Raw genomic sequence first — 15129 nt, 5'->3', positions numbered from 1 at the left:
CAAAATGAAGGGCGAGGTGCTTAAGTTTCATGCGATTGCGTATGTAGGTAACACTGAACTGAGGAACTGCTTGGCGTATTAATTCACTATGACGATATAACGTTTGTGTTTCTTGCAGCTTTTGGTCTGAGGCATTGGCACTCCCGCCGTGTTACACCATGCCGCGTTTCTCTCTCTCTCTCTGTCGCAATAAATGTTCCACGTAACATCTAATCGGGGACCCTATTCGGACAATTCTTGAAACGGCCGTTACTTCACATCCTGCGGATATACGGCTAGGGACACCCTTCCATAGCTCCTGAAATGTCCTCCAGACATTCATTTCCAGATATGGACATGGGGATCTATTTTGGACGTCCGCAGGAGATAGTGTTCTGGATGTCTAACGAGCAGAGAAAATAGTCAACCTCAACTTTTTAGCTGTAAGCATGGATGCTCACTGAGCCAGACAACCAGACAATGGCTCATGAAAGCACGCGTGTTTTTTTTTTTTTTAATGCTCATCATCATCATTACATGATACAAAGAATTTCATCATGAGCGCCGACCAGCCTCTGCTTTCTTCCGTCAGCGGCCTCGTTATGATTTTGATGTGTGGGTCTTCAGTTCCTTTCTTTACACAATCTACTTACGCTACATAAAGGGCTCCAGATATGACTTATCACGTTATCTCAATAAGGCACTGATATCTGCGTGCTTCCAGGGCTAGAACGAGACGAAATACTTCTCCGTAGTTTTCCAGATACGACCATCTTTTTCTCACTTTACGATGTGAACGCAACAGTATTGCAATGTTAACCAAGTACACTCTAAGAAAAAAAGGAGTACTTTTACTCCTTTTGGGGACTAAATGCGTTGCCACAAAAAATAGTCCCTTTTGGGAGTAGATTCACGGGAGTAAATGAATGTCACAGAGTGGAGACCGAATTTCAGGCGCTGTTGTAAGAGTCCCAGGTACATAATTGGTGTGCATGCATGAAAATACTTTGAAGCAAACCGTCAACCGTGATATATCGAGTTATATAAAATCTTGCGCCATACTAGGGCACAATTTGCGAAGAAAGATGCGCTAACTGTTTCTTACTCTGTGTCGCTGAAAAATTGCTACGTTGTCTGAGTTATACAGCCTTATGTCGTTCAGATTGACAAAGGGCACATATTTACGTAGACTGTTGCATTCAAGAGACCATTCTCGAAGTTTAGTGACAATTTGCAGTCCTGGGGAGTAAACGTCGGGACTAAATGTCGGGTTAGGGGACTAAAATGGGGAGTAATTGCAGACTAGGGGAGTAGAAGCTGCAATTACTCCCCGTTTTACTCCTTTTTTTCTTAGAGTGTAGGTGGCGCTTAAAATACGCGCTTTTCGCTCGCTTGGTTAACTTCCGATTTTTCTGCTCCCCGTAAATATACCCACGTTTAGTAATAACCCTTGCTGTAACCGTAGCTATCGTCAAACCCACCCTTCAGTTTGTAGTCCCGCGTCGCCGATTCTAGGCCCGCTACCGGCGAAAATCCCTTTAGATCGTTTCCAAACCTCGAGCTCGATCCGAGAACGTCCTCATATCCATCCTGAACGCCGTCTGTCACCGGTAGTTCCTTCAGATCACTGTAAACGCGCGGCGGATCAAACCGGTCGGCAATACCGAATCCGCTAAGGTATCCTCCTCCAAATCCTCCCGGTCCGTATCCTACGCCGAGTCCCTTGAGATCACCGTAATCGGGGATCGTGTCTTTAATGTACGTGACGCCCAGCCGTCCAGACCCAAATTCTTCGGCTGGACCAAAACGTAGTCGGGACCCTTTCTTGGCTCCGTGGTTGTAAACAAAGGGCCTGACAACGTGCGTGACAGTCGTGACCGGAACGCGCACGTACTTCACGACGGCCTTCGTGACGAAGTGTTGCTTGACGACCGGTTCTCTCACGAAGCCCACGGTGACCAGCGGCTTCTTGACGGGAGCGTCGACGGCGAAGCGGCTTCCGGTGGCAAATTGGCGTCCGTAGCCAACGTTTCCGGCGGAGGCGCTGACCACAATGGCGAAAAGGACGAAGATCTGAAATAGGAAAACAGAAGGTGATCCACAACTGCTCTTTTTAAGGTCAACGGGGGCGGGGGGGATATATTTATTAGACGAATAGGAAAAAAAAACTGGAGAAAGGTCAGCCAAACGGGACGTGGGCTTGCTATTCCACAAATAAACAAATAAAATTAAGAAAGAGGAAATAAATAAAAAGAAAATAATAATTAAAGGAAGAAAGACAGAAAGAAAGAAGACGGCATAAGAAATAAATAAAGAAATCAAGACACAAGAAATAAATAAAAAGAAAATAAAATGAATTAGGAAATAAATGATAAACTAACAAATGATGGAAGAAGGATGAGGTAGATTAAAGACAAAGATGACTAACAAACGGTGAAAGAATGATGAGATGGATCACAGTGGATGGCTTTAAAAGGAAAGCATGAGGTTAATGCGTTGAGGGTGAGAGTGGGGTACTGAAGAATGAGATTGCACGACTGAGTTCACAGGGTTGAGTATGGAGCAGGGGAATTTACAGGTCAGACAAAACGGGAGGAATATGCTTTATGAGATGCCTTGGTCTATTAGTACCTTTGTTTCTTTTGTTTGCCTGAGTTTCCTTAGTGCCGTAGCGTATTTGTGCCTTTGTGATTACCATAGTTAATTAATGTACTATTTACGTACTATTATTAATGTAATGTTGTTAATATATTAATATTTACTAATGTCTTCTCAACAAGTCATATTGTTACTACTTCTTGCCTGTCACGTATGTGAGAATGGCGAGCTCGTCAAGCCACTATAGTGCCTTTTTTTCTTTCGCTGTTCCCTCCAGACTTTGATTGGTGTAATTGTCTCAAATGAAATAATAAATCAATAAATTATTTAATAAATAATATGATCCCCATCCTAGGAGATGAAAGGTTCGCCATTGAAGGGGAACAGGCCCTGATATCACGTCGCTCAAGCGACCAGGTTTTATCGCTACGTGGTGATGGTTGACCAGTATATAAAAAGGGGGGGGGGCATAAAACGGATGCGACTCGAAGGAAACTTCATAAGGACGTACGGGGATTGAGCTCTTTCCCATCCCTCATTGCGCGCTGTTAGAACTACAGTCACTAAATAGGCTACGCTTCAGAGTATCGACACTGAGTTCTAAGGGCGAGCAAGCGCCATCTTGTTTCCACGCCACGCTACCCACGCGCACGCGCACTTTAGAGCACGATGCCATCTATCGTGGGCAGGTGAAATGTTCCTTTCGTTTACAAGAATCAGTTGACTGCCTTGAGCTCGCCGTTGACATCTTCGGGGACCATACATGGATTATAGCACAACAAGGCTTCAAGGTCACATCCGGCGGTGAAGCGCAGGATTAGGATTCAGCATTTGCCTGTGGTCTAGGTCCTGGAATTAGGCGTTCGTCGATGTCACCTCAAAATTGGGTGCAGAAGGTAGATCTGGTATTACTCTTTCCCACGTACACATCCAAATGTTACCCATTTGTTAAAGGATCACGCATATTCAAATTAACCTAAGTAATCTTTAGGAGGTCTGCGGAGAAATACGTCACGATGTTTTTCTCGGATCACAAGCAGTAGGGACTGAGTATAGGCAAGAGTAATGGGACTCGATATTATTCTACTTAAACGCAAAATACCACACACAAATTATTGAAAGTACAACATGACAGGATTGAGACGCAATCAACCACAGTCGCAACTGAAGCCGTTCGGTAGCAGCGTTCGATTTATTTACTTTGGTTATTAGGACAAAAGGCTGCGAATTATTGCCTACAGAAGTAATGTAAAATAAAAGGTAGGAAGCAAAAAAAAAAAAAAACTACCCGTTAACGAATACATACATGGCATTGAAAAACAAAATGCACTTCATTCAGAAACATGCTCAATAAATAGCAACGAAGCTGCAGACGCTTCAGCATCAAGACATGCTTAACAAACTATATGCACATAATAATATGCATGTGCCTCACCATTTTCATTAAGTAATGCCATGTTGTAATACGCGATTTCGATACACTCATATCGCACAGACATAATCATAATATTCGCTATCAACACGACATCACGCTACACCTGAAGTGTCCAGCATTCCCCACGCCCTTTAAAAACTCAAAAATCAAATAAAAAATGGCGACATGAGTAGCAACCATTCACAACGCAAGAGATCGCACTCACGGAGCGGTGGGCACAAAGCTAGTGCGTAGTACTGGCAATAAACAATCAATTAATCACTTACAATAACTTTCATCCTCTCCTGCATAAGACTCGAATTCGAGACGCGCTGTGACAGCGCGCACGATGTAGCCGTGCGCGAATCCGTTCTCAACGGGTGATCCGCAAAGTTGCAACTGCGGAGAAACGGGGCCACAGAAGACATCTCGACGTTTCAAAACGATGTCCTTGAATGAGCCTACCTAACCGATACTGTCTAATCGGGAGATAGACCTCGAATTTGATGCGTGTTTTGTAAACGCGAGGCGTACTTCTTTAATGATGCGGGCTCATTAATAGTCCCTGATGAGAGGATACCGTAGAGTACAACAACAACCCTTTTTCCGATGACGACCTCATTGCTGGCGAAAAGTCGCTAGGGATATAACGGTGAGCTTCAAAACAAATCCTACATTCTTGAGATTGAGAAACGCCAGTCCTGTTTGCGAGACACTCTTAAAAATTAACGTCACCCCATAGCGCGCTCTTAGCCAACCATCATCTCAAATTATTACCTGCCCTGATTTGTTGAAACTGGCAGGCGTACGCCTTTTTTGTGGCACTGATGCTGTTCATAATTGTCACAAAAAAGGCGTACGCCTCCCGTTTTCAACAAATCAGGGCAGATAATGATACCATTCGACATTGTGGTTGGCCAAGAGCGTGCTATGCGGTGAAGTTCACTTTTAAGAGTGCAGAGCGTCGGTATACCGCACTCTCAGAAAAGTCTCAGTTGTCGCATATGTTGTGCCTAAAAGGTTGCAAAGTTCTACCTTCTGCCTACGAATGATAGGGTTACCGCTTCTGATTCGGTGAGCGAGGAGGGCGTTCGCATTTTTGTAGCAATTTGGATATATGATAATTGCTTTTGCCACCCTTTCACACCCTTTATTAGTTGCGATGTTGACCTACACTCTTAAAAACGAACTTCACCGCATAGCACGCCCCTAGCCAACCATAATCTCGAATGATATCGTCATCTGCCCTGATTTGTTGAAAACGGGAGGCGTACGCCTTTTTTGTGACACTTATGCTGTTCATAATTGTCACAGAAAAGGCGTCCGCCTCCCGTTTCAAATCCGTGCAGATAACGATATCATTCGAGATTATGGTTGGCTAGGAGCGTGCTATGCGGTGAAGTTCATTTCTAAGAGTGTAGGTGGCAACTATCACAGTAAATCATTTTACACCTTTATTTGCTCAAACAAGGTGTATTCTTATAAAAACACCCTTTTCTATTCCACAAAGAGTGCAAAAAGTGCATTACTAAAAGTGTAATATCGACATACACCACGTCTTATACAAGGATTATGGATCACTAAGGGTGTAAAGTGGAGTGTTGAAACATGTGTTTTCCGTCGAATGCACCTTTTTTACACCCATTTGAATTGGGAGTATGGTGTTAAAAATGGTGTTTTATTTCGTGAGAGAAAAATTAAGCTGGTTTCACAGCTCCGCTCAGCAAGTAATCACATTATAGACGATAACCTGAGTTAAAAACACAGTATTTGACAGGGAGGGTAGTTAGAAATTTAGCTTATACCTTTGACTCGTTGCAAGCGTGGGTGTTAATTGCAAAAACACGTTCCCGCCACTGTTACAAACGTTTCCCGCCCCACCACATGTAACGAACGTGCCCCAACAAATTTTATTTCAGTATATGATACATCCGACACGCCAATATAGGCTACTGAGGGTGCCCCAGGTCTCTTTATGCCTCTGCACTCACGTTGGTCCCACAGTGTTAACAAGCTAACGAGGCGTGCCTGCGACGCATTGCACTCCGGTTTAGGTTCTACGAAGGAACCACGGCTGGAACTCTACCGCGTTCGCGGTGCTGCTTGCCATAGGAGCAAGAACGTCGAACTGTATGTCTCGGCCAGTGGTGTCTGTATGCTGCCGCGGAAGCTCCTATTACACTATTTGCGAGGGAATATTTGCTAGCAAATAATTCTATCATAAAAGGGGTTTTCAATAGAATACTCCCATTTTAAGGGTGTTTTTGCTTTTAAACACCCATTATAACAGTGTTTTATTAGGAATACACTTAACTAACGGGTGCATTAGAAAACACTTATCATTTGAGTTTAAAGGCAACACCAAAAAGGTGTGCGCCATGGGACAAACCATTTACACCCAAAAAGTGTAAAAAAGTTTACTGTGTAGAGAATTTACCACCTTTTCACACCTTTTTTTCTTAGAGTCCGGTTTGGACCATGGACCAAATGATCTAGTTATAGACCCACTTCAGCTTGTAAACAAGACGGCGCGCCTTCGCATGTGCACGTAGCAGACGTTGCTAGTGGTGTGGACGATGTATTTGACTTTCTTGCAGCGCGTAGCACGTAGAGATGCAAAATTTCCGGAAATTTTGAATCGCTAGAAAAAAAAAAGCAAATTTTTTTTCCGAAAAATTTGAAAAAATGGAAACAAACGCGCTTACTGCTAAGTCGAAGCATTCCCGGCCAAGCCGCAGCGTACAATGAGCTAGAAAGTTCAGTAGTGCTCACCCTCTAGGCATAAATGCAGAGCAGAGTAGCAAGTGAAACTGCTGTCTGCTCAGCGATGGGTAATCGGAACCACAGGGGTGGCACCCAATGAATTGCTCCATTGATGAAAACGTGCTGGGTGAACGCAATGCATCATGGACAGGTCCTGGTCCCACGTCACAGCAAACGTCAAGGCACACGTGACCTTAAAGATGGCGGCGCCCGTGATCGGCGGCCAAACTGTTTGTAAACAATGTGGTTGTTGTTTCTGGACGACGTTCTGGATGTTTTTCGATCACGGTAATTATTTTTATCCGATAATCTGGCAGTAAAACGCGCATTCTTACACATAAAGTCTCGTATTGTTGACAAGTTCCAAAGATGTTTTCAGGACCGCGCCTTAAGACTTAGGGAGCCGATGCGATGTACTTAAACTAAGGTGAAATGGGCTACGATGTTGCGTAAGAAGCACATCATGGTTTACGCTGGCAAAATACGGCCATCTCTTGGTGTTATGACGGTGAAAGTATGTCGGTAAGCGGCAAAACGACATGTAAACAAAGTCACGTGACCTCAAAATGACGTTTTCTATGATGTGCGACCAGGACAAGATGGCCGTTTTGCCAAAAGCACCCGCTTGAGGATAGTTACAACAATGGCGGGTTTGTGTAACCCCTGTGATTGGAACAACCCATCCACTCCGATCAGAACTCCGACATTATGTGAACGCGATGGCGAGCTTGGAGCAGCCATACGGAGCTCTAAGTTGGTGGTTGTTGGCGGATTTGAGGCACCTAAGGTAATGTTGGCCGGTTGGAATGCATCGAAGGCACGAAAATTTGCATTTTTGAATTTTGTCGCATGGAAATTTTGGGCAACTTTTCCGGAGACAAGGAAAAAAACTCAAAAAAAATGTTTCCCCCCAAATTTCCGGGTTTTTTTTTCGGGGCTTCGCATCCCTAGTAGTACGTACAATAGCACATCAGTTTGCTGCATACCCTTAATATCGACCGAAAACACAATGTGACTCGATGAAAGCCCAATTTTGACCACCAAACAGGACAGCTGCGCCACCACATCGCTATGACGTCACGCACCGAATTGAGTCCATAGAACCACTTCTATTTGTGAACAAGAGGGCGCATCTGCGCATGCGCATAGATCAGGTGGCGCTAGTAGGCGAAAGGGAGTAGGAAACCGCATGGTGTATAACGGCGTATTCAGCCTTTCTGTACCGCGTAGTACGTCCAATAGCTGCACGACTTTGCGGCATGCTTTCAGTAAAGACAGAAAACGCCTAGTCACTCGATGATTATCCTGCGATTTTTGCCCCGTCAAGCCAGAGCCGTATATCAAGGTGTCCCAGGAAACGTGTCATTGAATTGTAATAAAAAAACTACGCCACCTAGGATCATGCGGTCAACAGCATTTCTTTTTATTAGGTTTTTGCCACCTCCTAATGTGAATGTCATGTACTCCAAGTTTAATTATGTAAATATTTGTGAACTCAACTCGGAAATTTGCCAAGTAAAGGTCACTTTTTTACCCCACCAATATGAAGAGCGTGCCGAATTCACTCAAATTCGCGATAATTCACAGTGATATTCACGAGCTATCCCATCGGAAAAAATAGCCGAATATCATGATTTTCGGAGCATCGGACCATAGCGCGCGATGTCTTTTTGAGCGCAATCGCTCTCAGTGCGACGAAAGGAGGTTCCGAAGCCAGCCCACAGAGTGATAGTAGAAAAAGTAACAGTTCCTAAAATTGGGAGAGGGAAAGCGTTATCCCAGTGAAAGTCGGACGTGATAAGCCGTGCCTGTTTTATCTCTTTCTGCGATGTCGGGGAGGGCTGGGTTTCCAACCTCCTTTCGTCGGACTGACAAAGATTGCGCTGAAAAATTCATCGTGCGCTATTCTGTGCGACCTCCGTAGAGCATGATGTTCGGCTATTTTTTCCGATGGAATAGCTCCTGAATATCCCTGTCAATTATCACTAATTTCACTAAATTAGACACGCTCTTCACATTGGTGGGGTAAAAAAGGGACCTTTACTAGGCAAGTTTCTAACTTAAGCTCGCAAAAATTTACATAATTAAACTTACGTTACACGACATTCACATGAGGAGGTGGCAAAAACTCAGTAAGAACAAATGCCATTGACCGCATGACTCTAGGTGGTGTAGTTTTTTTTATTATAATTCAATGACACGTTTTCTGGGACACCCTGTAGAGAGAGTTTGGCTATCATTTGATCCTTTGCCGCTTCGCGGGCGGAGCCTGTTTTGACGTCAGAGTCGGGGTTGCACCGCCCAAAATTCCTGAATCCAAGCGAAATCCGCTTACCAGCCAGCAGGTAGGCAAGATATTGATGCTGTTCACCTGGTGGTCGACTCGCACAGTTGTCGCGCTCAATGTAATCTACCAGGGTCGCCGGCTTATCACCTACAAGCGCCTGACATGAAATGGGGGCTTTGTTACCAGACGGATAGGACACAAGGACGAAGGAGTCTCAAAGGACGAGGTACGCACGTGTCTGCCACCTCACCTCCAGACCAACGCTTTGCATGAACACGGCGTCGGCCACAGGTTGACGACTGTACAACAATAGAGGGTGGAGGGGGAGGTCGTTCAGCCGTGACGTCGCATGACGCGGTTTCAAGTTACGCTCCTCCTAGTGGCCAAGCTCTCTCTATGAACGGCTCCGCGCCAAGCAGGACAAGAGCGCCGCGGTACCAGTATCACCCAGTGAAGTGAGTCTCCAGTGAGAGGGTGACAATCTGATTTGTTACACTCACATTGTAAGCGTCACCCTGAAAAGTTGACCGTATCAGCAATGGAGAAGGATGTGCCCCAGATTTCCTGAAGTCTGCTCAGTGACGCAGCCTTGGAGATCCTCTCGCTGTCGCCAAATCAGATCCGGCGCAGACATGTACAGGATATTCAAAAACGTATTTAAGATAAGATAATAAATACTGACGTTAGAATGTAATTAAGATAGAGTATAAATACATGAAAATTAAAGTAATTAAGATTGAGTACGAAATAATTGAAAAAGTATTTGAAATACAATTAAGATGCCATTTATCCTTGAGTGCAAAAAGTGACGTGTGACTGCTCAATACGGCAAGTCGCCGCTATGTGACATGAATCATCGAGACCCAGCGTACTACGCAAGCCGTCCCTGTGTGATAGGCGTCATCTAAACAGAAGTCTCGAAAAGATGACAGAGATATACCACGTAACTCCACTAAATATATATGACCCAGAACAAAGCAAACTTCTAGCAGGTCCCTGCTTGGCGAGGTCAGAATTCACCGTCACCACGTCAGCGCGCACATAATAGAATCCTCACTCGCCAAGGATTAGTACACACGGGGCAAGATCGCTAAATGGAGACTTCCAAGAAGGGCCAATGTCCGGGTCAAGTCCGGGGGACTCAGGAAATTTCCACTGCACAAGCAAGATAATGGAAAGACGAGCTACAAAAAGTTTGAGAGGGAGATCCAAAATATGTACTTAGAGTATTGAGTAGAAAATACCATGAATTCTATTTTAAATAGAGTACAAATACACAAAACAAAAAATATTGAATTGAGTACCAAAATACCGCATTATTGTATTTAAAATTACAGTATTTTAAATACAATACTCCAAATACGTGCAAGTCTGGATCCGGATCTCCCGTGTGACGGGCTCAGATGCTGTCCACAAAGAGGGGCACATCGACCCCCTGAAGACGTTCTATATAAGGACGAACTTATCGCGCTTTATGCGTTACGCCGTTTAATGAACTCTTTACAGAGTCACGCAGAAAGACACTGATGAATGGTTAAAAACTGAATTCTGTTGACGCCGGGAAATCCAACGCCGGTCTTCTGCGTCACATGCGGGGATACTGGTCACTATATTAACAGCCGGCGAGAATGAAGCTGACGTGTAGGGTACCGAACTTTGTCGTGCACTCCTAAAAAAGACGGCGTACTTTAACTCCTTTTTCTTGCCACATACACTCTTATGGACTCGTGGGGTCTAGTTAACATTTGCTTCCGAAAGAGCTACAGTACAATCGCGAAATTGTTTTCTTTCCTTTGCTTTCCTCCTGCGCTTTAAGGAAGTAATGTAGTCGGTGCCAGCGTGCAGAACGTGATAGTAAACGACAAAGACCATTATTTTCATTCGCAGGGACCTGGAAAACTGCTGCTGGCTTGTCGAATTTGTCGATTGCAATTAATTCCCCGACTGTTACCGTAGGGAATGACCTCATTTTGGCCGAGATATCGCGGCCGGGCGTGCCCAAAGAAGCGATTTTGTTGCATCTCCCATAGACTCCAATGTATTGAAAATTTGACACACTTTAATTCGCCGAAAATCAGTGGACCGCGTTAGTCCTTCAAAAAATATGTCATTCCCCAGATAAACTCGAGGGGAACACGACTGTACCTGCCTGATGTAGAAATTTAGCGAGGTTTACGAGAACCCTGCGAACAAAGATTCCCCATAGACCCGGGAGAGTAACGTTACTCTCCGGTATGGAGCTAAAAGGTCTGAATGAAGTGAGGAGACACCCTTTTTGAGAGTAATTGTACTCTCCAAAAAGGAAGTGACATATGTGCCAAGGAAATGAGTTAAAGTACACCCTTTATTTAGGAGTGTGGACGCCGCCGAATGCCGCAACGGGTTGAGCACACGGCCACGCGCAAGGACCTCTGTGGATGATTGGAGATACAATCACACCCCGTCGGATGATCGAATTTCTTTAAGCCTTTAAAACTTTAAGTCTCGCACTTGGACTTTACCGGCGACTTTTGATTCCGCGGCTGTCAAATCCTTGAGTTCCATGCTTAAAATGTCAGCTTGCGCCTGTTGGTACATTATCCTCTGTATTTTAGAGCTTTTAAAGGAGGTAAGAAGTCCTATCTGCAGGGATTTAGTTATGGGTGTAGTATTGTGCTTCTATACGTTTCGTAATTCCAATTCCAATTTATTGTTTAATACTTCTCCATAATACCTCCATAGCGTGTGCAGCGCGTTAATACAAAAACGCACTTTTTCTTTCGGATACGGGCGGGTAGACGTACCACCGTCCAGATACCTCTATCCGCATTGTTACGTCGTCTAAAGGATTGTCGTACCCAATCAGACGCTTGCTGTGAAACAAGGGTTGCGGCTTGTAAACGAAAGGAACAAATTCACCCACGCACAATAGATGGCGCTAGCGTGCGCGTAGGAAGCGTGGCGCGGAAACAAGATGGCGCATGCTCGCTCTCGGAACTCAGTGTCGATACCCTGAAGCGTAGCTTATTTAGTTACTCTACGGGTACTCACAGCGCTCACATAATGATATCCTTTACTTATTGACGTGCGTGTACGTCTATGGTGTCACGCAGCGACGAAAGTGTCAACACCACCCCTCCGCAGCTGCCGCTGCTAATTCGTCTTCAATCCAAGCGTTAACCATGCCTTTTTTCTTTCACTCGAGAGCTGAATCACCTCTCGTCGACAATGTTGACGGCTGTTGGTTGATGACCGAGTGTGCTTGAGGGCGATGACTGCCATGGACGTCCAAGACAGCTTCACAAGTTTCCTGGCTCTATGCTGTCGGACGTCTGGACTGCAAAGTCAAAACGATGCATAGAATTGCTTGGGTACCAGAGAAGTAAAGAACAGGGAAGCCTTGGAAAAACTGATATTCGTGCGGACGCCTAGGGATGCCGACAGATGGAGTTAACGACAATGCATGTTATGCGCAAAAAATAACGGCTCATTTGACACAAGCCATCTCTAGGAGGGACCTAGCTGTTGTACGTGTGCCTTTCACTTATTTTTCATCTTAAATGGTGGTAGTGCGTGGGTGCAGGCGAGCTGGTACGTCGGAAAACGACGATGAAACCCCTGACAAGGAACAGAAAATAACACGACGCGTTCTCAAACTCAGCCACACATTTCAAGAGAGACTTCAGAAGGATTCGAAAAAAAAAAAAAAAAAATAGGTGAGCATCATACCGAACACGGAACGCTCCCTCAATAGCGAATAGAACATTCGCATTCATTTTGTGTTTGTCATCAGTAATTAATTCGCAAATGGTGACAATACGAAACCGAAACCAACATGGGCAAAGCGCACAGCGGTTTGCCCGGAGGAAAGTACTGTGACGTCACCCGGCATTGTCGTCTGCTACGAAGCTTCCATTCTTCCATACAGGATGACGCCAGCAGTGTTGCTTTCAGCGCCCCCTTGCTTCACAGAGGCGAAGCGCTTACTTCGTAATAATTCGTTCGAATGAAATCTGCGCGCACTGGCAACGCGATATTTCGTATGTATGTTCCTGACATCCCGAGGGTTACTGGTGTGTCACAATCTTGTTGGCGATTTTGTTGCGGAGTCCCACTTTAATGACAGAAACACCTACGCTCCAACAACCTCTTGATGGGTGGAAAGCGGGAAACAGAGGGGACGCTAACTCCTCTGGACCAGAGCCGTATATTAAAAGGGGAGTCTGGCGATTAATGGGTCATGTCTATACCTGAAGCTCCACCCGCTTTTTCAGCTTTCCGACCAATGAAAGTCTTGAAATATGGGGCGCTATCAATCAGCCTATCCTCACTATTTGCCCCCCTATCCAATATGGGCAGCGCCATTTTGGATGGCAAATGGATTGGATGGGATTGAAATGGATACCTCTCGCAATCTGCAAAAGTAGTGGATTGTTGGTGCAGATTTCATAAGCGCCACCTAGGGAGAGTAAGGCACGTCGGGAATTGTCGTCTGCTTCCGTCGTTGTACCGCTGCCGGCAGAACCACCTGCTGGGGCACATTCTGTTGTCGGTATGATTTTTAAAGAAATCTACATGAATAGTTGGAATATAAGAGGCAAGAATGTTTATATCCATGAAATCCAGCTGTTAAATATAACATTGTACAGCACAGCGCCGTTTTTGTTATGATTTCGTATTACATATTTCGTATTTCGTAAACGTATTATTTTCGGTTAGATATCGATGGATGAGCATAAGTTGAAACTGATTTGTTGAATAATTGTCGTCGTGTCGTAATGAATGTTGTCGTTGTGATCGCCGTGTCCACTAGGCCTAACATCGGCGACAAAACGTATTATTTTCAGTTAGATATCGATGGATGAGCATAAGTTGAAACTGATTTCCAGGAATTTTATATTAGGATGTACATTTGCAGCGTAAAATCAAGTTAGTCTGTGAAAAATTTTTGTCACGAAATCCCCGCTTCACTGTGTTTGTTTTCGTCGCCATTTTGGGTGGCAGTATGGTGTCATGGCGACCCCCTTGGTAAAAAGCAAACTAATCAGAGGAGCGAAACTGTGATTGACAAGTCGAGCCTATTTTTGTGACTCCTCCCAATGGCCAGACTCCCTTTTAATATACGGCTCTGCTCTGGACCTAATCTCCTTGAACTCGGCTAAGAGTCGACCAAACTAGTCATGCCCCTTTCCAAAACAATACTCCAGAGACCTGAGTTTTGAAAAAGGTGCTGCACCCGGTCCAGAGGCAATATTGTGTTAGCGTCCCCTCTGTTTCACCCTTTCCACCCATCAGGAGGTTATACGCTGTGCAAGTGCGTCTCTACGCATGAGAGGAGGTTGTGAGAGGGAAGAGGGAGGGCGCCGACGGTAGCCATTGGGGCTTTCCGAGTGGGGCAACAGGGAGAGGAGATATGCGCAGAACGCTCGGTTACTTGCAGAGCCTATTGAGAGTGTAGGTGTTTCTGTCATTAAATGGGTTGCTGAGTTTGAGAACGTATCGTGTGGTAATTTTCTGTTACTTGTCTCTGGTTCTATGGTCGTTTTTCAACTTAAATGTTCGCTCCCCTCCTTAAAGCGAGAGGGGCACACACACACAGGTCAAACAACCAAAGGTTGAACCTGATGAAGTGCAGGCTATCCACGAACGCTTCTGTGAATAAACAGTTGAAAGCTTTCACTGCGTGTACTTGTGCATCTTGGGCTCTCACTACCCCTTGAATTTACCTTTGCTGTGTTCATGGACACCATAGAAAATTGAATTGCATTGAATACAGGTGCGAGTGAATAAAGGGAGTAGTCCAAATTAGCGCATATAATACAGAAACAAAATAAATTTCTGACGAAGGAAAACGATAGTTCGTATCGAGAGGACATAGAGACCTTGTACCTCTACTTTTTTTTTCTTTTTTTTTTGTACCACGATTTCGGGTTTTTAAGTTATGGATCGATAATCTGTATTTACGCAGTTGAATAACATGCAAAACACCCTCAACATAAGATATGCGGTGCAGATCGCCACTATGCCAAAAAAAAATAATAATAAACGCTGCTTCCACCGTCTCCCATTGAGCTGAGCGGGAAGCGCGAGCCATCCCAAGCAGGACGCC

At 44.8% G+C, this 15129-nt stretch overlaps 1 protein-coding gene across 1 annotated transcript; it reads right to left on the bottom strand.

The window, feature by feature from the left end:
* Window positions 1-488: 488 nt before the first annotated feature.
* Window positions 489-4367, bottom strand: LOC135377171 (uncharacterized). The gene is made up of 2 exons (XM_064609457.1): window positions 4279-4367; window positions 489-2052 (listed from the first exon to the last, which is right to left on the bottom strand). Exons 1-2 carry the CDS (start codon window positions 4300-4302, stop codon window positions 1417-1419), a joined length of 660 nt encoding a protein of 219 aa, XP_064465527.1. The 5' UTR covers window positions 4303-4367; the 3' UTR covers window positions 489-1416.
* Between the last annotated feature and the right edge of the window lie 10762 nt (window positions 4368-15129).

The sequence above is a fragment of the Ornithodoros turicata genome, chromosome 1 (genome assembly GCF_037126465.1).
Source record: "Ornithodoros turicata isolate Travis chromosome 1, ASM3712646v1, whole genome shotgun sequence".
NCBI classification, from domain to species: domain Eukaryota; kingdom Metazoa; phylum Arthropoda; class Arachnida; order Ixodida; family Argasidae; genus Ornithodoros; species Ornithodoros turicata.
Note: the sequence above shows the minus strand (reverse complement) of the source record. Positions and strands in the feature narration are given on the sequence as shown.